General features: G+C 39.2%; 1 protein-coding gene across 2 annotated transcripts in view; it reads right to left on the reverse strand.

Annotated features, from left to right (window-relative positions):
* Positions 1–26,398, reverse strand: part of LOC121389739 (aggrecan core protein-like) — a 37,496-nt gene extending 11,098 nt beyond the window's left edge. For both annotated transcript variants that reach the window (XR_005960106.1, XM_041521424.1), the window contains exons 1-5: positions 26,094–26,398; positions 20,874–20,964; positions 16,239–16,409; positions 4,715–4,879; positions 1,681–1,872 (exon numbers count right to left, since the gene is read on the reverse strand). Coding sequence is in view for 1 of the 2 variants with exons in the window: in XM_041521424.1 (XP_041377358.1) it covers positions 1,681–1,872; positions 4,715–4,879; positions 16,239–16,409; positions 20,874–20,964; positions 26,094–26,378 (904 nt within the window). In the remaining variant the exon portion in view is untranslated. The remainder of the gene's footprint in view (positions 1–1,680; positions 1,873–4,714; positions 4,880–16,238; positions 16,410–20,873; positions 20,965–26,093) is intronic.

The raw sequence follows: 26,398 nt of genomic DNA on the forward strand, positions 1-26,398 counted from the left end.
AACTTTTTTCAAGTTACTTGAACACATATTTGTTGATAATATTATATGTTTGCCAATAGGCTGTTTATTATGTGCCTTGTTCTTCATATTTAGAATGAATATTTAAATTCCATTAACAAAAGGCAACTGATCGATTATTTATATGATTATTTATTTGATGGTCGAAAAATACACAGAACCAATGGCGTAGCCAGCATAAGGCAGACAAGGCGCTTCGCTCTTCTGAAATTTCCTCAGATTTATTTATTTTTCCCATAACACTGATATTTATTTTACAGATCTGGGTTTTCTTCGGCGGCTTTTTCCTCTCTGGCTACGCCCTAGAGAACATATTTCATTGATTTTTAATTATGAAATTGAGGTTTGATGTACTTGAGAAAGCCAGAATTAGGGTTGCAGAATTAATCTTATGGATGTATGCATAAAATACCTTGAAATTATAGCATCCAATTCTAATTTACTTTCCCCGACCAGGTTCATTTATCTTCTCCTGGTAACAACTGCACATGTTTGCAGTGCTTTGTAACTACCACCGATAATGTGTTTCATTCATGTGGAGAAGTCGGTCCATTGCAGTTTTGTGGGTAGCCGCTGGCTGACATGGCATATAAACAATTGGTCACGGCGCGGTTCTGTTGGCCGTGGGTGAGATCCGCATGATGACGCTAGATCTCGCCATGTGGCGGTTTCTCGCTCAACAACAGTAACGTTTATTTATTTATTTATTTATTTATTTGGATTTTATTTGAATTGGATTTTGCTATATTTTCATTGATGATTTATTTGCATATTTTCGACATGTGTATATCTGGTTCCAGTGTACACTGTTGCTCAATTTATCTGTGCCCATTTATTTATATTTGGGTTGCCCAATTGCCCTATTTTCGGGTGGTAACCTTAAATTAAGCCGTGGCCAATTCAGCCAATAAACAAATAAACACAATATATTTTTAATTGTTATCTGATAAATATATACATATATACATGTATATAGAGAATAATGCATGAGTGGCCGTTAGGTACCGTTTATCTCACAACCAGTTGTTTTAAAATGTATCTAACGAGCGAAATCAAGTTTGATACGTTTTTGAACAACGCGTTGTGAGATAAATGGTATCTAACGGACACGAATGTGCTGTTCTATTCTTACGTATCCTCAAAAACTAGGTCTTAAACAAATTTTAACATCGTCATCAACTAAAAGATATTTACAACCCTTTACAATTTTAGCTGACTTACGACACATGATTCCCATTTTAACTACACGTCAGTCTAATCGATATCCATCGTGTTGTTTTTCATCGGATGTATGACACTGGTGACCTGGCCATCACCTAGGAGCATCCAGTAGTATGTATTGTAATTGTTAGCACACGTACGTGTGTAAACAACTATGTGCTATCAAAAATAACGAATGGTGTTCTCACCAACGGGTGTGTAAACTATCTAAGAACCATCGCTGCTGCTACGCCAGTGTGCGAGTTTTTATGGTGGTGTGGGTTTTTTGTTGTTAGTTGTTTGCGGGATTTTTTGTGAGTTTGTTTTATGGTTCTGTCTAGCGCATTATGAAATTTAAAAAAATTGTTTTTGGTATAAAATTGTGTTACAATCTAAAATGTGTAACGCTGTTAAAATAAACATCTACCTCCATTAAGAATGAATTCTCAATTTTCCACTTACCTACGAAATTATGGGACGTGAAATAGTTAATGATTTTTGCATTTTTCTCCGGCGTGTCTAAGACGATCAATCTGCTACCTGATTGGATGCAGGCGTCACGTGCTACAGCATATGGATTTTTGTCAAGGACAATCTTAAAGCATAATGCCGGTGATTCAAGAAACGTGTACCCGTCGTCCGTTGGGCAGCCACCTGCAAAAGTATTTCTATTTGTTATTTGGGTTATTCTTATCATGAAGCCATCACCTACAATCAATAACCGTGGTGTTGCTTGTGCTGAGGTGATGTTAGAAATTAATTCAATCAACAACTTTTCAATAGTCGATGTGTTTTTCTGCTGGAATATCATTAAATATTCATTTTGGGGGAATGGTTTGATTTTGGGTTTTTTGTGTGGCTTTTGTGTGGTTGTTGTTGTGGGTGTACCCAAAATAAACCTTTGTGGTTCAATTCTATATGTGTGCCTTCTAAAATATGTCGGCATGTACCACAGTTGCTTCGGTTACACTTTTTGACACTGCATTTATGTTCTACTGTTGTAGATTCAAATCGTGCTTTTGTCGGTATCTGTTTCAAGTTTCTCCTTTGTCTCTTACTATTTATAATTGAAATAGAGTCTAGTATGGATGACATTTTTTCATTTTGTTTTAAAATGTGCAATTCTGACAAGATCTATATATATATATATATATATATATATATATATATATATATATATATATTTATTACCCATATGGGCTCAAATATACGGGGTAATCTTTTTTCGATCTCTGCACAGTGTGCAGATTGCTTCTACAGTCACTGATTGGCTGGCTTTAAAAAGACAAGATTTGATTGGCAATTACATACTGCCGGGATTCTACTTTTTGTTCATTCATGATTCCATTCATCGGTCAAACTATTACTACGAACTTCAAATATTTTTTTACGATACGAACATTTACGGAAATAAAAATCAAAATATATGTACAAATGTTTAAAAATGTTTTTATTTTATTATTTTGACTGGGGTTTTTTGGAACTATTCTTTGGTGGATACTGCTGGGTGTGCACCGGTAACGGCGCGTATGAATATATTGTTATGGCTGGTAGAGCTTGTTAGTTGTTATAGCAGCGAGAACGTAAATATACTTTTAAAATCGTTAAAGATTGACAATGTGTAATAAAGAGAATAACCAACTCACTACGAGGAATTACGGATTATCTGTCCGTCGTGAATTAATGCTGTAAAACCCTCGCCAGAGGCTCGGTTTACAACATTAATTCACTCGGGACAGATAATCCGTAATTCCTCGTAACTCGTTAGTTATTATCTATATATATATATATATATATATATATATATATATATATATATATATATATATATATATATATATATATATATGAATGTATGAATGTACGTATGTATGTATGTATAGATGTATGTATGTATGTATAAAATACTCTTCAAATTAGTTTGGCAAACATTACAACCGGTAGTTCAATATCACAGTAGGTTCTATGACCACCAAAGATCTTGAACGACGATTGGGGTCGGAAGTGAAATTTGAAAGTTGACGTTTTTTTATCAGTAAATCGCTAATTCAAACAATAAAAATGACTAAAAACAAAACAATAACAACTGTATGGTCAACAGAATGAAAAAGATTGACAGACATAATGTTCCACAGTGATTAATGGACCTTCTTGGAAATTGTCAAAATCGAGAATGACACCACACGCACGTGTACGGAGCAACTGCGTGATGCATGTGCAAACTATGGAATGCGTTTCGGTGTGTTGATAAACAAACCTGAACGTTCTTTACTAGGATGTCTGTGGTCAAAACGTGTGTTCGGTCTAATGGGTATATACTACCAAAACAAATCCCATAAACAACAATAGTAACATGTGTTAATAAAACTCCTACCCGCAGCGTATCCATCGACATAAACGCCACGGATATAAATACTACCACCTCTGACCCTCAATGTGAATCAGAAAAAATTGGGGTTAAGCTGCACATTTCTGAAATAACGGGTAGCGTCTATGACTGCCCTAGTTCCGCACAAAATTCGATTACTCTTTTTACAGTTAGCCATACATGTTTCAAGCACAAGGCTACTTGACACAGTTGTATTAGATGAAATAAAATTGCATATTATTTTTACCTAAATGAAACTAATTTTTTTTACAACCAACACACTCACATTTATAACCAATCACAGGACTCGCAGTGTTCACTTCTCTATCAAAAGTTCGGTGCACCTCGAACTTTGAGCCAACCGCAAGTTATTTGTTTCGTACTACCTAATAGTTCATTTTAACATTAATATTTCAGGTTCCCCTACTTTTTTTTAAAGAATATATATGTATATATATATATATATATATATATATATATATATATATATATATATATATATATATATGTGCACATATAATTCTATAATGCGATAATTTCAAACCCACATACATATAATTATATACGTATGTGGGTTTGTTCTGTTTTTTAATTAAGGCATAATATTAATTTAAATACTCGGCCATAATTCTGAATATGGTTTGCAGAATTATAAATTTAAACTTAATGGCAGTTATTTTTAAAAACTGTAAACTGAATATTTACGTTTCCTGGTGTAGATTGTGTTGTTTTCTTTCAGCGTCTTAGTGACTCTTTACGGCATTTCAACAAGTATATCTATACAATATATAAATATTATCTATTTATATATTGTAAACATATGCATGACACACATGTTGGAGTGATATAAAGATTGCTACCAACTTATATTTGGTTTAGTACTACCATTATAACTATTCCAATGTAAATCCAAATCACTCTTATCTGTAGAAATTCAAAATGCATTTTATACGAAACAGGAAAGGTACATAATTCTGAAACTAGGGCCTACGGCTTTTCGAAACTTACAAATTATAATGTTCTAAACTATGATACCTGCTATTCACATGTAATAAATAAAGGTTGTGTGTATAAAACTTTATCACTTTTATCACAATATGATTAAAACAAAAACATGTTTTCTTTTACCTGAACATGTGAAATTCGACCAAATTCCTCCAGCCAAACACCGCATCTCGCCCGCTGGTTCATAAAAGGTGTTACACGTGTATGACAGCACGGTACCAACAGTGGAGTTGGGCTGGCCTGTGTATGCAGGAACGGCATTCGCCACAGGGGGTGGGGCGGGGCAATCTGTAAAACAAAGCCTAATGAACAGTTCTGTAAAATTTAAATGTGAACTCAATGAGAACCGAGGAACGAACATTAAAACGTTAAGCTAGCTGAGAGTGTCAGTGCAGTTCAAGTTAAAGTTTGTTTTGTTTAACGACATAGCTAGAGCACGTTGTTTTATGAATCATCACATATTGGATGTCAAATACTTGGTAACTCTGACATAGTTTTATATGCACAAGCTCACTTATACCAAATGGGCCCACCGACGGGTATCGCTCCTAGACCGACGGCGCAAAATGAGAGCGCTTTACCAAGGGGTGACTTCCCACCCATGTATTTCAAAGTTCGTGGCTTTAAATAGTACTCACGTCCCTTTGTTTAGGGAATCTGTAGAAAAGTCTTCGTCGTCGGTACTGATGTCCTCTGTAAATATGGCAACTATCCTTCAGATAAAAGCGTTATCCATAATCAAAACCGTATCTCTGCACAATGCAATGCCTAATGGGTATTTGGCTAAATTGTGGTTGATTCCAACGGGCGGGATGTAGCCCACTGGTAAGATGTTCGACTGATAAGTGGTCGGTCTCGGAACGATCGCTGTCGGTGGACACATTGGCTATTTGTAATTTCAGCCAGTGCACAATGTTTAACTTATCAAGGGTCGTAGTATGTGCTGCACTGTCTGCGGGATGGTACATATAAAAGATACCTGGCGTGGAAAAATGTAGCGGGTTTCCTTTCTAAGACTATGTCAAAATTACCAAATGTTTGACATCCAATAGCCGATGATGAATAAATTACTGTGTTCTAGTGGTGTCAATAAAGAAAAGAAAAGAAAACTTTAACTTTGGTTGATTCCATGAACTTTTATCTGGTGTACCATCCACAGGAAGACCCGAGGAGATTCTTTACTGAACAATACCGGCCTTGGTAGTGTCGTGGATACGCCATCAGGCATAATACTGGTAGGTACATGGTTCGCAGCCCGGTACCGGCTCCCACCCAGAGCGAGATTTAACGACTACGCCATCTTCTCTCTCACTAACCACTAACGACTAACGACTAACCCACTGTCCTAGACAGACAACCCAGAGAGCTGAGGTATGCCCAGGACAGCGTGCTTGAACCTTAATTGGATATAGGCACAAAAATAGATCAAATGAAATGAATACTGAACAATACATCTTTCCTCGAGGAGGGGCTTATTCAAAGACGGGCCTATTTCTGATGGCGTACGCTACAAAGAAACACTAACGTGTAAATATCGTAATATACAAAACCGCACCGTGGTTCGTATCAAGATAAAACATTGCGATATACCGGTGTAGCATTTAATGTACACTCCCTCGGAATATGCACTACTCAGTCATTATTATACGTATAATTTACACTCCCCAAGCTACTATTATACGTGTAATACATGCTCCCCTTGAACCACCACCACCCTAGTTACATGTATGTATATAATATATATATTAGCTAGAATATTCAGTGTCATCAAAGTAGCTGAGGCGTGTGCTCAGGACAGCGTACTTGAACCTTTATTGGATATAGGTACGAAAATAAGTTGAAATGAAATGAGATTATATCATAAACAGATTATTACCCTCGTGTTTCGGTATCGTCAATATCATATAGTAGGAATACAAATAATGTATTATGTACAATTTTTATTCCTAATATATGATATTAAGTTTACCGTTAAACAAAACAAACTAACTTATTGTTGTTCTTAAAATATCCCTTTTATATAACAGTAAACGTTTACTGTGGCCGCTTAAAGGCGCAGACACTAGTTTCAACCCGTAAAAATGGACACTAAGTTTAGATAAGTTACAAACCTATAACACATTTGGATAACGTTACAAAGGAGTGAAATATGAGTCTCTGAAGTTGAAACGGTAAAATACCGTTAGAAGTAGACTAAAACTCGACTCCAATAACGTTTACTTCTCAGACGCATTTTGTGGTATTAGAAACACTAGGATGACCATGAAAACTTCGGTTGTACGGAAATGAATAATCTAAACAATAAAATATAAGTAAACTTTGATTTCAGTGATCAAAAACGGCTCTAATAGTGAAAAATATTCCTATAATGTTTAAAAACTAGGTTATCTCCCTTTAATACAGGTATTTAAGCGATTTGGGATCCGATTTAGACAGGTGATTACAGGTATATTTACATTATATATCGTATATTATAATATATATGTATGTATGTATTGATGTATGAATATCTATATATTGTATGTATGTCGAGGTTGACAGTTACATACATAGATATTAACGCACTGGCACAAGGGCTAATTAAATCCTTTCTGGCATCACAAATTGTCCCATGCCATTGCTGAAACTGGAACCTATGGCACCGAATTGCCCGCAACTTTGCAGACTTGCCACGATACTTTATGAGCTATTGAGGAATCCATAAAAAGGATGCTCTTTAACTCAACTATATGCATGGGGTCTACACATTATGCGGTCCATCCCGCTTACGTGTATGAAACAGTGGGCAGACCTGGCACTGTCTAGTATGTATTGATGTATGAATATCTATATATTGTATGTATGTCGAGGTTCACTGTTACATACACAGATATTAACGCACTGCCACAGGGGATAAGTAAATCCTTTCTGGTCTTACAAATCGTTTCATGCCACGATACCTTTTGAGCTATTGAGTCATCCTTATAAGGGTGCTTTTAATTCAACGATATGCATGGGGTCTACAAGTTACGCGGTCGATCCCGCTTACGTGCATGAAACAGTGGGCAAACCTGGTGATGTGTGAATATTTTAATGTGTACAACGAACTACTGCTATAAGGAATTAATTAGCATGGTCGTTTCTACCTCTGTGTGTGTGCGTGTGTGTGTGTGCGTGCGTGTGCGCGTGAGTGTGTGTGTGTGTGTGTATATATATATATATATATATATATATATATATATATATATATATATATATATGTTCGAACCTGTATATAACGGCCATTCAATTGACCTGGCAAAAATTGCCATTTAATACAGACGGCCTTTATATACGGCTAATTGTTAGACCAGCCTCGACCGTATGTATTCAACCGGAAAATCAACCGGTTGGCAGAAACACTGACAACAGCAACTAGAGTCAAACAAATCGAACACACTGCCTGAAACTGGAACAAGTCCCAAGGGTGTACTGAGGAGAGTCACCCGCCTCGGTGCTGTCGCGGTTGAGGCATCGGACATATGGCTGGTAGGTACTGGGTTCGCAGCCCAGTACCGTCTCCCAAAGCTGGTGACCGGCCTTGTTGGTGTCGTCGTTAAGCCATCGGACATAAGGCTGGTAGGTACTGGGTTCGCAGCCCAGTACAAGCTCCCAAAGTTGATGACCGGCCTCAGTGGTGTCGACGTTAAGCCATCGGACATAAGACTGGTAGGTACTGGGTTCGCAGCCTGGTACTGGCTAGTACCCAGAATGAGATTTAACAACTCAATGGGTAAGGTGTACGACCAACCGCTAACAGCTATCAACTAACCTCATGTCCTGAGGTGTGTGTCCAGGACAGTGTTCTTGAACCTTAAATCGGATATAAGCACCAAAATAAGTTTAAATGAAATGGCATAACCTGGTACTAGACGCAAATCACTTGTCACTCGACTACTTTACTTCGGATTAGATGTTCAGCTGTATGGTTTTTGCATCGTTAATTTCAAGGCTGAATTTGACAAATATTTTGACCCAGTAACTGACTATTTTTCAGATGCTAACGTCATTATATTGTCTGAACTGAACTGAACTTTATTTTCACTCAGGCCGTATTCCACGGCATATGAGGACACGTTTACATAGAACAATTAATACATTGTGACAAGATGGTGAAAGTAGAATAACATACATAAATACAAAAACACACAGAAAATACCCAGAGGGTTTGAACGTATCCATAACTAAGTTACCAAATATAGAAAGTGTTCTAAGGACACCAGCTCTTTTTTTAGTTAAATAATTGATAAAATTTATATATATTTGTTTTTGATTGACAGAAAGCGGGTAAATAGCTACTTCTTTCATTCTTAAAAAACATGCATGTAAATATATAATGAAACTCATCTCCGATGTCGTAATTTTTACATAATGGACATATTCGATTGTTTAGTGATACATTTTTTCATCTGCCAGTTTCAATAGGAAGATTATGATTTGAAAATCTGAATCGTAATAATGGACACCAGTGTTTTCTTCTCTATAAGTGTGAGATATATCTCAAATGCAACAGTATTTTTTTTTTATAATTTATAATTTGAAGCTTTGGATGAGTTATTAACTTGGGTGTACCATGATTGTAAGTATTGATCAGTAAGCCTTGTGGAAATAGATCTTTTCAACAAGGAACAACTAGTAATACCATTGCACTGTGAGGACCATATATATATATATACAACCAACATCCTCTAAAATGTATTTCACAAACATAATCCATTTGTGATTAAAAACATTATTGTTCACATCATTTAGCAATAATTTATAGAATAGTAATGATAACTTGGACTGTTTTCCAGTGATTAATCGATACCAGAAAGAAATCATTCTTAATTTTACAGTGATATAAACTGGATAACGTCCAAGTTCTCCATATAGCATGTACAATGGTGTTGATTTCCTTACAGGTAATAACAATTTTAAAAACTGGTTACATAATTTTTCCATTAATGACAGAGTTTCAAAACCCCAAATTTAGCTACCATATAAAAGGACTGGTAAAACCATGCAATCAAATAATTTTAGCTGACACTGTATGGAACTATTATAATATATGGCTTATCTTCGATCGAAGTACATAGCCTTTTGTGCCTGTGTATATAACATGTTTCTTGCCTTAGTAAATCTGTTTGATTTGTGGAATATAATACCAAGATATTTGTAACTTTCTACATTATCAAGTTTCGTATTTCCAAGATAAAATACGTTCTTACTTTCTGTCTTATTGCCATTAAAAATTAAAACTTTTGTCTTCTTACAATTTACTGTTAGTTTCCATTTCGTGCAATAAGAATGAAAAACATTTAGTGATTTTTGCATATCTTGGTAATTATCTGCAAGGAGTACCGTGTCATCGGCATAAAGTAAATAAAAAAGAACAATTGACGTATATATTAAGGAATCACTGAACATTTCATTTATATCGATGCCATGGCAGTCATTCCTTTTAAATGTATCTTCTATATCGTTAAGAAACAAGAATAATAGCAGGGGAGATACATTTTCACCTTGGCTAACGCCAACACAGCAAGGAAAATAATCGGTTAGTGAATTATGTGCGCTGACACAAAACTTAATGTTCTGACACATATTATAGATTACTTGAAAACAATGCCCATTTATACCATTTTGAATTAATTTACCCCAAAGTACAATCCTTCAAACTGAATCAAATGCTTTAATAAAATCTATAAATGTACAAAAAGGTTTTTTCTTTCGTGCTTTCATCAGTTCGATCAGTCCATAGAGTGTGAAGATATGGTCGGATGTATTGAAATCACGTTTTGATGCACTGAACCAACATTATCCAAAACCAAAACGAAGAATTTATCCTGTTATAATGGGTCGCCGTCCAGGCTTAACGGAAAATCAACGTCATGAAGCAATGGGACGGCTTAACGCCGGCCAACGCGTACTTGACGTCGCTCAGTACTTTCGTGTTCATGACAATACCATATCACAACTCCGACAACGCGTACACCAAACTGGGCAAGTGCGAGATCGACCACGTTCTGGTAGACCACGATTAACTACTCCAAGGGAAGATAGGTATTTAGTGACGTCGTCTCGACGTCACAGGTTCGAAAGTGCTCCTCGTTTAGCCCGTACTTCGCAGCAAACCACAGGCACTAGCATTCATGCTCAAACTGTCCGTAACCGTCTCCATGCTGCTGGATTACAAGCACGTCGCCCTGTTGTTGCTGTTGCCCTGACAGCGCGTCACATTCAGGAACGTCTGAGATGGGCCAGAATACACCAACACTGGCGACGCAGACGATGGGATCAGACATTATTCACAGACGAATCCAGGTTTTCTGTTCAGTTTGCGGATGGTAGGCGTCGTGTATGGAGGCCACGGGGAGAACGATATAATGCAGACAACGTCATTCAGCATGACCGATATGGCGGTGGCAGCGTCATGGTCTGGACCGGCATTCATGGCTGAGGTAAAACAGATCTCGTTTTCATTCACGGAAACATGACTGCTCAACGTTACTGCGACGAGATCATTACACCAGTGGTCATTCCATTCCTGCAGCAGCATCCTGGCTTTCTGTTTCGACATGACAACGCTAGACAACATACCGCTAGGCTAACCACTAATCTTCTTGAGCGGAACCACATCCAAGTGTTGAACTGGCCACCAAAGTCCCCTGACTTTTCCCCAATTGAGCATGCATGGGACCTACTGGGCCGTAGGGTACGCGAAAACCATCCTCATATCCTTAATGTCCATGACCTACAAATTGCTCTGAACCGGGAATGGAACGCAATTACTGTTCCTGAGATTAATGGTCTCATTTGAAGCATGAGACGATGATGTACTGCTGTCATCAATGCCGCTGGTGCACACACACATTATTGAGCCTCTCTCAACATTTTTGGTAGATGTACCTCTCCGTTTCATCAGCTGACATTAAAGTGACGACGTTCACACCGTGACAACGTGTTACTGCTGGCTACATTCAGAAATGCTGTATCAATGAAATAATGTGTACAAATAAATTCAACATCCAATCAGGTTGTCTGTATTTCATATCTTGTACGTAATTGCTACACTTATTTCGCACAGTATATTATTTGTTTCAATATACAGTTTTAGTCTATTATTCAACACAGCGGTAAAGAGTTTTCCAAGACAGCTAAGTAATGTAATAGGTCTATAATTTTCTGGATTATTTTTATCACCACTTTTTTAAATTGGTTTGATTATACCAACTAACCATGAGTCAGGAAAAATACTGTTTTCAAATACTGAATTAAAAAGTTTTACATATATATGTATCATACAATCAATAGTTTGTGTAATATATTCATAAATTATTTTATCTAAACCTGACATTTTGTTGTTTTTAAGATTTGTTACAGCAGTAAGTATTTCTTTCTGTGATGTGGGGGAATTTAATGTACTGTTATTTTCCGACTCTGTTGTATATTCTGGTTCGGGAGTGGAGTCATCACTGCTGTTTACATCTTTAAAGTACTGATAAAGTGTTTCTAAAAGTGGTGAATTACAGTCATCTCTATTTTCCTTTAACAGTTTCCAAAAAGCCCGAGTGTCATATTGGTTAAGATCTGTAAGTTTCTGTTCAGTCTTCCAGTTGTGTCTTCTCAAGTGTTTCTTTATTACATTCTTGTACTGTTTGCTGGCGTTTAGAAGTCGTTGTTTGTTGTGATTTGTTTTCTGTTTCTTGTAGGCTGTCCTGGCCTCCGTGTGTTTTCTTCTAAATAACCTGCATTGATTGCCGAACCACGCCTTGTTATTTCTGCGCTTGGGTCTAGCATTACGTCGTGTGTAGCCAAATGTATTAACTGCTGTGTCCACAAATAGTTTGCTAATATTGCCCACTGTGACGACGAGTTCCATTATGTTTTTATTTGCCATTTTTTCCATAATTCAAGAGTTCAGTTGCTACACCCATATTATAATACGCGACCAAGTACTTATAAATTTAGAGAACTAATGGAGAATAAACGAATTAGTACCCTAAAGAAATGATCATATTTCAAAAATATAATAACTAATTAATTCAAACGCCCTCGACTACAAACACCATCAAAACCAAACATAATTAACAAAATACTAGCATTATCCACTGCACCATATATAAGTTTAACAATCTATTCGTTTATAAGTACTTGGATACCCGTATATTTGTATTAAATATCTGTATTATTACATAATATATTGATGTGCGTGATTGTATATGTGTGTATATGTGTTTGTGTATGTATTGTTATTAATGTATTTACTGTCAACCATCTTGTCACGTGTATATAACAAAATGTTTATGTATATATTCCTCCTATGCCGTTGTGTAACGGCCCGACTGTAAATAAAGTCTTGTCTTGTCTTGTCTTCAGCTGTTTTTTTGAAAACTGTTCACTCAGCTTATCTAGTTCCGAATTAACACAGTTGAGACCTCCTCTGCTTATATTTTCACTATATTTATCAGCCAGGTGTTTATTCAATGTTCGTGACTTTAATTCATATTCCTTGTAATCTTCTTCATCTTGTTGGTTCGTTGTTAAAACATTCAAGGAAATAAATAGTGGGTTATGAATGTCCGAAAATAAGGGTTCAAATTCAAGAACTTCAAATTTTGTAATTTTCTCCAATACACATATCAAGGCTATAGCATAATAACGACACTGGTTCCCTTACATGTAACTTTACCAATATTTTTATCCTCACAAACTCTTCCATTAACAATATACATGTTACTATTTTTGCAAAATTCAATTAGTTTATATCCATGACTATTTGGTCTACCAATGTTCTGGTTGTTTCTTTCTTGGGAAATTCCTATATTTAATAAATTGTTAGGCTCATTCATGAAATTAAATAACTCATTCGAAGGTTTTATCGTGTCCGTCGCTTCAATATCATTCATTGCATAATCTGCGAGTAACTGTGTTCTGGCATTAAAATCGCCAATGAGGAGAATATCGTTTCCAGGGGGAAAGTTATTAAATTCGTCTTGTAATACATTAAAGGTATCATGGTTAAAATAAGGAGAACCTTCAGGCGGTATATATACAACCCCTATGATAATATTAGAAATGTTTCTCGTTAAAACTGTATATTTAACATCAAACCATATTACATACTCCATATCTTGGTGAACATAAACTTGTGTAGTTAAGCTCGTTCTAACTGCTAAACATATACCACCAGATTTTGCGGACGATTTTAGTTTTCTGTTATTTGTATACTGTGTAACCTGGTATATCTATATTATCAATATCAACATGTTTGGTTTCAACAAAACATAAAATATCATACTGGTTAATAAAATTTAAAAACTCTGGAATATGCAGTCTAGTTTTCAAGCCACAAACATTTAAATATACAATATTTACATAGTCACAAATATTCACAGCGTTGGTGCGATCCTTCACTCGGTACCGTTTGGTCTTCGCCAACGTCGGTCCTCCGGCTGTCCTAGTTACGCTGTTCCCACGGAGAGGAGTTGTTACGGGCGCGCTTGTTGGGGTTTTGGAGTGGGGGAGCTGTGAGTGTTAGACGCGTTGTCTCCGTATCGTAGTTCACTATCTGAATACCATCGTCTGCCTTCGATAAAAAGTTTGTCAACCACTAGTGACGCACGAAGTCCTCGCCTTTTAGCTTCACTAAACTTAGGCCATAAACACTTTCTGCGTTTCACAATCTCGCGACGAAACTGTTCACTCAGACCGAAATGGGTCCCCTTCAAAATTTTAGAGCTTCTTCTAACGGTTTCCCGGTCTTTGTATTTTTCAAATTTGGCAACAATTGGTCGTGGTCTTGTTGGGTTTGTCGTTTTCCTATCGAGTCGGTGTACACGATCAAACTGGAACGTATTTTCATGTTTCATTTGTTTCTTAAAAAAATTATGTAGCACTTGTTCGTTGTCGTCGTCGTCTTTTTCTTCAATCCCGTTGAAAATGAGGTTGTCTCTCATCGACTGTGTCTGAACATCTAACACGCTTTCATAAAGATCTTCACAATCACGGCGAAAGCTACTGACATCGTCATACCCTTTCCGAACTCGGCTTACCTCTTCCTTCATATTATCCACAACGTCCGCCATTTTCTTTCTTTCGGTCCGGGCTTCTTCGAAGCTAGCGTTAACAAAGTGTATGCATGTTTCTAACTCAGATATTTTCTTGATACTGTCATTCAGCTGAGTTTTAAAATCAGTGACCTTAAGTTCAATAGCTAGAAGCCGTTTCTCAATCCCTTCTATTTTATCTGTCTTTTGTGAAATAACAGCAAGTGTATTCGAAATTTCCTGAAGTTTTTGAAATACCTGATTGGTCCATGGTGGAATTTATTGTTGTTGTAACGTTTGTCCCTGTAATATTGGCTGAACTTGATAGGTTGGGTTTCCATATTCCGGTGAGGGCGTCATCGAAGGGTTAAAGAAAACTTGCGACAGTGTGTTGGACGCACAATTCAAAGAAGCCGACGCCATCTTGTCCATTGCTTGCTTCGACTTGACGTTAATTTCTTTTTGCTTCCCACCCTTCTGCTTATTTGCTGATCCTGTTTTTGGCATTAAGCTATCCTGTTGTTTGAGACGCCATATATTCACAGTTATTATATACAATCATTATATTAAAACACACAGAAAGAATTAAAAGAGACCGCAGCAAAATTTTCTTCAACCTTCCACCATCTTGCCACGTGACAAAAGGTCACAGTGCTACACTTTCAGCTATATAACAGTGAAGTTTATATATTTATTTATTCATATGTACCTTAATTACAATTAGTTAATTGGTACTTTGACGTCTAGCACCTGATCATGAAGATGGTTTCTACTACGTTGGCGAGCTGCCTATTAGCCCAATTAGTATCATGCCATAATAAGCAATTAAGAAGAAGTTTGTTTTGTTTAACGACACCACTTGAGCACATTGATTTATTGGATATTGGATGTCAAACATATCGTCATTTTTGACACAGTCATAGAGAAGAAACCCGCTATATTTTTCCATTAGTAGCAAGGGGTCTTCTATATGCACCATCTCACAGACAGGATAGCGCATACCACGACATTTGATATACCAGTCGTGACACACTGACTAGGACATGAAATAGCCCAGGGGCCCACCGACAGGGATCGATCTCAGACTGACGGCGCATCAAGTGATCGCTTTAGCACTGGGCTACGTCCCCCCTTACGAGCAATTAAAGACGCCGTGTATTTTAATAGTTGCTTCGGGTATTACAGGCGTCTTAACTAGAACACCTTAACAACTATATAGCCCTACATAGACATGCTTTTAGTATGTGTTTATCAGTAAGTGTTCGTTACTTAGCAATAGATCTTCGATCCCCGCCAGTGCACCATGACTAGTAGGTCAAAGGCCGTGGTATGTGCTATCATGTGTAAGATCCCTTGCATCTAATGAAAAAAATGTAGCGAGTTTCCTCTCTGTCAAAATTACCAAATCATTGATATCCAATAGCCGATCATTAATAAATCAATTCGCTCTAGTGGTCTCGGTAAACAAAACATACTTTACCTTTTTAGCAAGGGATCTTTTATATATATCATCCAGCAGACTTGCCAACACATATCACGTCCATTTGATATACCAGTCCTGAGACAGTAAAGTAAATTAAGAATGCATGAACACTTACCAGGTTCACATCTGAAGTCAGACCACGTTCCGTTTGGGAGACAGGTTCTGTTACCAACTGGATGGAAGTTAACATCACACGTGTAAGACAGTTGACTTCCTACTTTTGTCGTCTCGTAGGTTGTGATGAAGTCGGCTTTAGCGTGCAGAACATTTGGAATGGATGGACAGTCTGGAGGATAAAATAACACAGTTTATAAAGACAAAATAAATAACTTTATTTTCACTTGTCTTCCATCTATCTGTCAATAATAATTAGTATTAAAAAACCTATGTTTCTAAACGCATTCCAATTAAAATCAGATATCTCTCCCACTACTATAACACAGCATTTTCTTATTTGGTTTCGAAGGCAAATTTTCATCTACCTTCTCGGCATATCGTCGTTTCGGCCATTCTATTGAAATCCATGTTTATATCTGTTCCTTTTAAAATACACTGCGATGGCAGTTCTATGCTATGTTTCTTTGGGTTTGTTTTGGGGTTTTTTGGTTTCTTTGGGGGGGGGGGGGGGTTCGTTTTTCATGGCTTTGTTTAGGGTGGGGTGTTTTTGTTTAGTTGTTTGCTTGCTTGTTTGCTCTGTTCTGTTTATTTATTTACTAGTTTTTTGTTTATTATTGGAGGTGGGAGGCGGTTGTTCCGTTCGGTTGTTGTTGTGGGTGGTTGTTTGTATGTTTATTATTGGAGGTGGGAGGCGGTTGTTCCGTTCGGTTGTTGTTTTTTGCTGGTTTGTTTGTACGTTTATTATTGGGTTGGGATTTGTTCCGTTCGGTTGAGGTTGTGGGCTGGTTGTTTGTACGTTTCGGTGGAGGTGGGAGGCGGTTGTTCCGTTCGGTTGTTGTTGTGGGGTGGTTGTTTGTACGTTTATTATTGGAGGTGGGAGGCGGTTGTTCCGTTCGGTTGTTGTTGTGGGCTGGTTGTTTGTACGTTTATTACTGGAGGTGGGAGGCGGTTGTTCCGTTCGGTTGTTGTTGTGGGGTGGTTGTTTGTACGTTTATTACTGGAGGTGGGAGGCGGTTGTTCCGTTCGGTTGTTGTTGTGGGGTGGTTGTTTGTACGTTTATTACTGGAGGTGGGAGGCGGTTGTTCCGTTCGGTTGTTGTTGTGGGGTGGTTGTTTGTACGTTTATTACTGGAGGTGGGAGGCGGTTGTTCCGTTCGGTTGTTCCGTTCGGTTGTTGTTGTGGGGTGGTTGTTTGTATGTTTATTACTGGAGGTGGGAGGCGGTTGTTCCGTTCGGTTGTTGTTGTGGGGTGGTTGTTTGTACGTTTATTACTGGAGGTGGGAGGCGGTTGTTCCGTTCGGTTGTTGTTGTGGGGTGGTTGTTTGTACGTTTATTATTGGAGGTGGGAGGCGGTTGTTCCGTTCGGTTGTTCCGTTCGGTTGTTGTTTTTTGTTGGGGTGGTTGTTTGTATGTTTATTACTGGAGGTGGGAGGCGGTTGTTCCGTTCGGTTGTTGTGTGGGGTGGTTGTTTGTACGTTTATTACTGGAGGTGGGAGGCGGTTGTTCCGTTCGGTTGTTGTTGTGGGGTGTTGTTTGTTGTACGTTTATTTCTGGAGGTGGGAGGCGGTTGTTCCGTTCGGTTGTTGTTGTTGTGTGGGCTGGTTGTTTGTACGTTTATTATTGGAGGTGGGAGGCGGTTGTTCCGTTCGGTTTGTTGTTGTGGGGTGGTTGTTTGTACGTTTATTATTGGAGGTGGGAGGCGGTTGTTCCGTTCGGTTGTTCCGTTCGGTTGTTGGTGTGGGGTGGTTGTTTGTACGTTTATTACTGGAGGTGGGAGGCGGTTGTTCCGTTCGGTTGTTGTTGTGGGGTGGTTGTTTGTACGTTTATTACTGGAGGTGGGAGGCGGTTGTTCCGTTCGGTTGTTGTTGTGGGCTGGTTGTTTGTACGTTTATTATTGGAGGTGGGAGGCGGTTGTTCCGTTCGGTTGTTGTTGTGGGCTGGTTGTTTGTACGTTTATTATTGGAGGTGGGAGGCGGTTGTTCGTTCGTTCGGTTGTTGTTGTGGGCTGGTTGTTTGTACGTTTATTACTGGAGGTGGGAGGCGGTTGTTCCGTTCGGTTGTTGTTGTGGGGTGGTTGTTTGTACGTTTATTACTGGAGGTGGGAGGCGGTTGTTCCGTTCGGTTGTTGTTGTGGGCTGGTTGTTTGTACGTTTATTATTGGAGGGGGGAGGCGGTTGTTCCGTTCGGTTGTTGTTGTGGGGTGGTTGTTTGTACGTTTATTATTGGAGGTGGGAGGCGGTTGTTCCGTTCGGTTGTTCCGTTCGGTTGTTGTTGTGGGGTGGTTGTTTGTACGTTTATTACTGGAGGTGGGAGGCGGTTGTTCCGTTCGGTTGTTGTTGTGGGGTGGTTGTTTGTACGTTTATTACTGGAGGTGGGAGGCGGTTGTTCCGTTCGGTTGTTGTTGTGGGGTGGTTGTTTGTACGTTTATTATTGGAGGTGGGAGGCGGTTGTTCCGTTCGGTTGTTGTTGTGGGGTGGTTGTTTGTACGTTTATTACTGGAGGTGGCGGTTGTTCCGTTCGGTTTGTTGTTGTGGGGTGGTTGTTTGTACGTTTATTACTGGAGGTGGGGGCGGTTGTTCCGTTCGGTTGTTGTTGTGGGGTGGTTGTTTGTACGTTTATTACTGGAGGTGGGAGGCGGTTGTTCCGTTCGGTTGTTGTTGTGGGGTGGTTGTTTGTACGTTTATTATTGGAGGTGGGAGGCGGTTGTTCCGTTCGGTTGTTGTTGTGGGGTGGTTGTTTGTACGTTTATTACTGGAGGTGGGAGGCGGTTGTTCCGTTCGGTTGTTGTTGTGGGGTGGTTGTTTGTACGTTTATTACTGGAGGTGGGAGGCGGTTGTTCCGTTCGGTTGTTGTTGTGGGGTGGTTGTTTGTACGTTTATTACTGGAGGTGGGAGGCGGTTGTTCCGTTCGGTTGTTGTTGTGGGGTGGTTGTTTGTACGTTTATTACTGGAGGTGGGAGGCGGTTGTTCCGTTCGGTTGTTGTTGTGGGGTGGTTGTTTGTACGTTTATTACTGGAGGGGGGAGGCGGTTGTTCCGTTCGGTTGTTGTTGTCGGGTGGTTGTTTGTACGTTTATTATTGGAGGTGGGGGGCGGTTGTTCCGTTCGGTTGTTCCGTTCGGTTGTTGTTGTGGGGTGGTTGTTTGTACGTTTATTACTGGAGGTGGGAGGCGGTTGTTCCGTTCGGTTGTTGTTGTGGGGTGGTTGTTTGTACGTTTATTACTGGAGGTGGGAGGCGGTTGTTCCGTTCGGTTTTTGTTGTGGGCTGGTTGTTTGTACGTTTATTACTGGAGGTGGGAGGCGGTTGTTCCGTTCGGTTGTTGTTGTGGGCTGGTTGTTTGTACGTTTATTACTGGAGGTGGGAGGCGGTTGTTCCGTTCGGTTGTTGTTGTGGGCTGGTTGTTTGTACGTTTATTACTGGAGGTGGGAGGCGGTTGTTCCGTTCGGTTGTTGTTGTGGGCTGGTTGTTTGTACGTTTATTACTGGAGGTGGGAGGCGGTTGTTTCCGTTCGGTTGTTGTTGTGGGCTGGTTGTTTGTACGTTTATTACTGGAGGTGGGAGGCGGTTGTTCCGTTCGGTTGTTGTTGTGGGCTGGTTGTTTGTACGTTTATTACTGGAGGTGGGAGGCGGTTGTTTCGTTCGGTTGTTGTTGTGGGCTGGTTGTTTGTACGTTTATTACTGGAGGTGGGAGGCGGTTGTTCCGTTCGGTTGTTGTTGTGGGCTGGTTGTTTGTACGTTTATTACTGGAGGTGGGAGGCGGTTGTTCCGTTCGGTTGTTGTTGTGGGCTGGTTGTTTGTACGTTTATTACTGGAGGTGGGAGGCGGTTGTTCCGTTCGGTTGTTGTTGTGGGGTGGTTGTTTGTACGTTTATTACTGGAGGTGGGAGGCGGTTGTTTCGTTCGGTTGTTGTTGTGGGGTGGTTGTTTGTACGTTTATTACTGGAGGTGGGAGGCGGTTGTTCCGTTCGGTTGTTGTTGTGGGCTGGTTGTTTGTACGTTTATTACTGGAGGTGGGATGCGGTTGTTCCGTTCGGTTGTTTTTGTGGGCTGGTTGTTTGTACGTTTATTACTGGAGGTGGGAGGCGGTTGTTCCGTTCGGTTGTTGTTGTGGGCTGGTTGTTTGTACGTTTTGGATTCTATATTACAATATTTGGGGCGGACCTTCCCCCAGTGGTAAAGCGCTCGCTTCATGCGCGGTCGGTCAAGGATCAATCCCCGTCGGTGTGACCACTGGGCTAGTCTCGTTCCAGCCAGTGCACCACGACTGATATATCAAAGGCCGTGGCATGTGCTATCCTGTGTATATGTGTGTGTGTGTGTGTGTGTGTGTGTGTGTGTGTGTGTGTGTGTGTAAGCCATCGCTGTTTCTACTGGATCAAGAAACATATATATATGTGTGTGTGTGTGTGCGCGCGCGCGTGTGTGCACACACACACACACACACACACACACACACACACACTTTCGACGCCACTAATATGCTAAATGGCATCTAATGGCCATTCATGTAGTATTATCTGTGTTTTGATTTTTAGAACTGTTCTTTTATCAATTTTCGTACCAGCATTGCAGGCAGCATATTATAGTCCACTAGATCTCTCCCTTTCTAAAAGGTTTTGGAACCGTCATTGTACTTACAGACTGTGACGCATTGCACTGAAGACTGGCTGGTCGGTTCACAAATGTCAGTGCTGAGACAGTTGTGGTTCGCACAAGGTCCGGCTATTCTCTAAAATACGAACAATCATAAATTAAAGCTACAAAGCAGCGATGAAACGGTCTTTTAGCTGTTATCTAATATAATCCAAATATGAAATTTCGAATTCAGCATCCAACAAAACCCTTAACACAATTATCTACTCTGATTGCACCGTTGCTAAAGATGAGGAATGACTGATCAGTTTTGAAGTGTAGCTTTTTTAATTCAGTATCCCACTAAACCTTTATAACAAAATGTTGTTCTAAAATAAGTTGCATGCTTGGTCTTAGAAGGCAGTCGGGAGAGAGAGATAGATAGAGAGAGAGAAAGGGGGGGGGGGGGGGAGGTACGAGCTCCTATTGTTGCAGGAGGGCAGGCCAAATTTTGCCCGAATTAAACAAAAGAGTCCGAATCTCGATTACAACATGTATTCATATTAACATTACTGCCAAATAGCTAGTGCTGCAACGATAAACCGGTATACCGGTATACCGCGATAATTGATCAGCTCGATACGAACCGCGGTACAGTTTTGCGTAGCGCGATTTTTTTTCCTTGTAACTTATTTGATTTGAAATAGGCAAACAAACAAACAAAAACCACATCATTTTATTAATTGGTGATGACAGGAAATGTAACAATCACGTCAAGCGTAGTCGGCTTACTTGTTGGCATACGAAGTGATAGGTCGGTTATACTTGGTTCTCACTTCTAAACAAAACGTGTCAAAAGTCCAGTGAAAATATCCAGTTAACGATAATTACAAATAAATGTTTTGTTACTTACACATTATCATTCGTTGTTCATTTACGTTGGAATACGGCTACGGCTACGGCTACGGCTACGGCTATCATCTTCAAAGAAATAAACCAACAAATGAGAATCACACTTCGCTGTTTTTCACTGAACTCGGAATACTTCGGCCGATCGTTCAAAATACCTCGGCTAATAACCTCGGCTCTGGTTCGGTCGACCTGGCGAAACATTGTGACTCAATACGTACATTTCCGTGTTAAGCGAGCAGCAACGGAAAAGCCCGATAGTAAGGATTTCCGAATGTGACAATTTATGAATAGTTTGACCATTCACAGTCTGGAGCTCCACGCGGTAAGACGTGTTTGTTTCGCTTGTGCACACTGCACGTGCTTTCGTGTGCTCGACTTGGGGGGTCCCTCATTTCGTTGTTTTTGTCAGCGAAATGAAGTTTTCTACTGGAATGTATGCGGCCATTGGAACTGATTGAACGCTGGAACGCTTCTCATTTCGACAGCCTGCACCACCAGTTGGATTCTTTTTTAGCAAGATTCCTTGCTTCCACGTCATTTCTCCGTCTGACTGTCGACAGGTTTTTTTCGTGACTCGTATGACGGCCATTCTGCAGAACGCCACGGTTGTTTGCGTTTAGTCTCTACATGTCCGAGCCTGTCCGAGCAGTACTGGAAGATTGACCGCCCCACTCTAAGAAGAAATAGGAAGCGGGGTCGGCCCCTACTACTCTTTTTCTAGACTTTACCTTGCTTTATAGTGATACCATCTCGTATCCTCCGGAGTCGGGCCCGTCCGCACCACTATACCAACCCATGACTGGACTATACCCTAGTCTGATACTCTCTCTTTCAGACAGATCCGGCTTCTCAAGATCTGTATTTCAGCACAGCAGTACACCTTCAACGTCTATCGACTGTCAATCTAGGGGTTTTCTTGACGGGATGCAACCTATCTCGTCCCTTTAAGCTGCGCACCCAAACGGCCTTAACGAGGCCACTCGCGTGGACATATCGATCGGACTTTAAACTTTTAGATCTGCGTTCAAAATTTTATGTCGAAATTACTTCTTCTTTTTTTAAATATTATTAAATAGTCCAATCCTCTCTTCTTTCTCTTATTTAATTTTGGACTTTCCTTCTAAAATGCTCCAAATTATATAAATATTCGGCCGAGCAGTCAATTCTTTTTTATTTTTGGATTGTAACCTTTTTTCTTTTTCTTTTTTTATTCTATTAACTTTTTTACTAACTGCTATTTTCAAAATTCTGCCCATTTTCATCCCCCCCCCCCCCCCCCCCCCTCCATCCCGAGTCAGGCCACCGATCTTATCGGAGGTCGGACTCGGGATGGGCGTGTTCGAAACCCTAGTGGTATATGGACACGTTAAATTAGTTATCATCATCATCATCATCATCATCATCATCATCATCGTCACGCCAGTGTTCTAGTAGACTAGTATTGTGTTAAAAAATAAAAATATGGCCTAAAACATTTAGCCTGACAGCTGAAACTAATAAAGATCATTAAAAAGTTATGCCTTCTATTTTCATTAAAAAAAATCAACAAAAAATACAGTTTCTTATATCGCAATATATCGCAATACGGTTTTGACCGTATCGTTGCACCCCTACAAATAGCTATATAGGGTTGCAATCGAATCATCACGAATTACACCTAATAATGTGTTAGAATGATGGAAATACATGATGAAAAGTGTTCAGGACAGCTCATTTTGCCGGACTTTGCGGATTTTCTCATCGTTTGGGCGGGGTGGTTGCACCCCCCTCCCCCCCCCCCCCCCCCCCCCCCCCCCCCCCCCCCCCCCCCCCCCCCCCCCCCCACGCCCCCATGCCTCGTACACTTATGCACAGACACACAAATTGTTTGTTAAAAAAACAAATAATAATAATAATAAGTTATATGTGTGGTCTTGGAGGGCACTAAAAAATCAGTCTTTCTCAACTTTGGTACCAAATACGAAATATCCATATGGAGTGTTGTATGCCCGGAATACTCTTAATGGAAATATCCATATGGAGTGTTGTATGCCCGGAATACTATTAATGGAAATATCCATGTGGAGTATTGTATGCCTGGAATACTCTTAATGGAAATATCCATATGGAGTGTTGTATGCTCGGAATACTATTAATGGAAATATCCATGTGGAGTATTGTATGCCTGGAATACTATTAATGGAAATATCCATGTGGAGTATTGTATGCCCGGAATACTATTAATGGAAATATCCATATGGAGTGTTGTATGCCCGGAATACTCTTAATGGAAATATCCATATGGAGTGTTGTATGCCCGGAATACTCTTAATGGAAATATCCATGTGGAGTATTGTATGCCCGGAATACTATTAATGGAAATATCCATGTGGAGTATTGTATGCCCGGAATACTCTTAATGGAAATATCCATGTGGAGTGTTGTATGCCTGGAATACTATTAATGGAAATATCCATGTGGAGTGTTGTATGCCTGGAATACTATTAATGGAAATACCAATGTTGTATTCTGAACAAAAGTATACTTATAGGGCTTCAAATATAGGGGAGGGAAATGATAAATAAAATACATTTTGCAATTTACGTCAATACGTTTTACTTTTGAACAAGTCTCAATAACAAATAAAAAAATTGGAATTTCCTCTAATTGTTTAATGAGAAACATATATTACTGATAGGAACAAAAAAAAATTAACCTATCCCCGGCGGCATTGTTTGTTTTTTCTTTGTTTTTGTCGGACTACCTCACTCACGCTATTATGTTTATTTGGTAGGACAAGCTGGTCACGTTACCTTTAAAGATCTCCATGACAGCGATTTAAATTTGGAGATATATCTCTTTAAGTGGAAAACACCGAAGTCCAAAATGGCCATTTATTACAATCAGCTCGAAATCACGGTGAAAGGGTCAGAGTCTGACTGATGGCAAACTGTTAGTCACATCATTGCAAGCGTTTTGAAGAAATCGCTGAATTAAAAGAAAAACAGCCAAAAAGCTTTATTGTGTAGCCTGCGTAATTCCACAGTGGTCGTTATACGCAAAATCGTATTATGTCAACTATTATGTAAGCCATATTTCTATCACACTGCCACATTTCAGGAGTTTTAAGCCATACAATATTTTTTTTATGAGAAAGTAAATTTACCTAGTTGCAAAAATTCATTATTTACATTATTACAATAAGCAAATTCGTATGAGACCCATCTTTTCATGCCTATTAGAGAATAAACGTCCGCATGTTCCATCACAATTTTACCAAATAGCCTTTGGTTGACCGGAATAATACAGAACAAGAAGAAAAAATTAAAAACAAAAACATGCTCTTCGCTAAAAAAAAACCTGGGTTTGCAGACCAATCGAATATATTAAATATGTGTCACTAATGATTGTAGATGTAGACATGTATTTAGCCATATAAATCCAATTATCTATAATAAGTATATGAAGCTATTATTGTAGATATTGATATTTAATTTCGTTCATCCTCAATATTACGTCGGCTAATAAAGTTATACTTGGAGATGTTAATATTACTTATATTATAGTTATTATTCACTTAAGTTATTACTTACTAACAACAATTGTTGTTGATGTTGATATTTACTGAAGGGTATTTGTACTCTTTGGAAAACGTAGCTCCCCCCCCCCCCCCCTCTCTCTCTCTCTCTCTCTCTCTCTCTCTCTCTCTCTCTCTCTCTCTCTCTCTCTCTCTCTCTCTCTCTCTCTCTCTCTCTCTCTCTCTCTCTCTCTCACCCAAGTGTCAAAGTAAACAGTCATTCTCTTAAAATATGTGCTAAAGTGTCATTTAAAAATATTCTTTTCCTCGTTTTTCCCATTAAACAAGTATTTCATTTTTTAATGCCAATGAATTTTCTGGTACAGCTGATGGCGGAGATGCCAATTAATCTTCTGTGTATGAGAGTAATGTAAACTGACATGATGACCGCGACTGTCTGTCAGACATAGTTCTCGTCTTTGTGTGTGGTTTCGGTAATTTACTCCGAATGGAAGTCCAAAATCGTTGCACATCTTCGCCATTGCCTTCCTCTGGCAAGGTCAACCTAAGCAATTGTTGTTGATGTTGATATTTACTGAAGGGTATTTGTACTCTTTGGAAAACGTAGGCTATCTCTCTCTCTCTCTCTCTCTCTCTCTCTCTCTCTCTCTCTCTCTCTCTCTCTCTCTCTCTCTCTCTCTCTCTCTCTCTCTCTATATATATATATATATATATATATATTACTTATTGTTGTAGATGTGGTCTTTACTGAAAGCCGATTCTCTTTATTAGATATATTACTGTTATTATAGTAAATGTTGCTAATTATTGAAGGCCAGTCTATTTTACTTATTTTTGTAGAAGCCAGTTATACTTACAGAAGGCCAGGCCACAATATTTTGTATGTCAGTTCCAACCTGTGTTGCAACTGAGTTCCCGGCTTGTTCGATTGTAATTCCAAAAAGTTTACATTTTCCATTAGAACGCTGAAAGCTGAATGATGTGCACTTGTTACGGAGTTTGCATTCCGCCGCACAATCTACAACCGAGCTGTGCTCTATAATGTCTATGCCCACGTCCATTATTTCTTTATTCCTTATTCTAGAGTTTTCCAGGTTTGTACAGGTAGGTTGAGAAGCACTGATGTGCAACAAAACATTCATACAGAAAACTGACACAATAT

Source organism: Gigantopelta aegis, chromosome 1, assembly GCF_016097555.1.
Source record: "Gigantopelta aegis isolate Gae_Host chromosome 1, Gae_host_genome, whole genome shotgun sequence".
Lineage (NCBI taxonomy): Eukaryota > Metazoa > Mollusca > Gastropoda > Neomphalida > Peltospiridae > Gigantopelta > Gigantopelta aegis.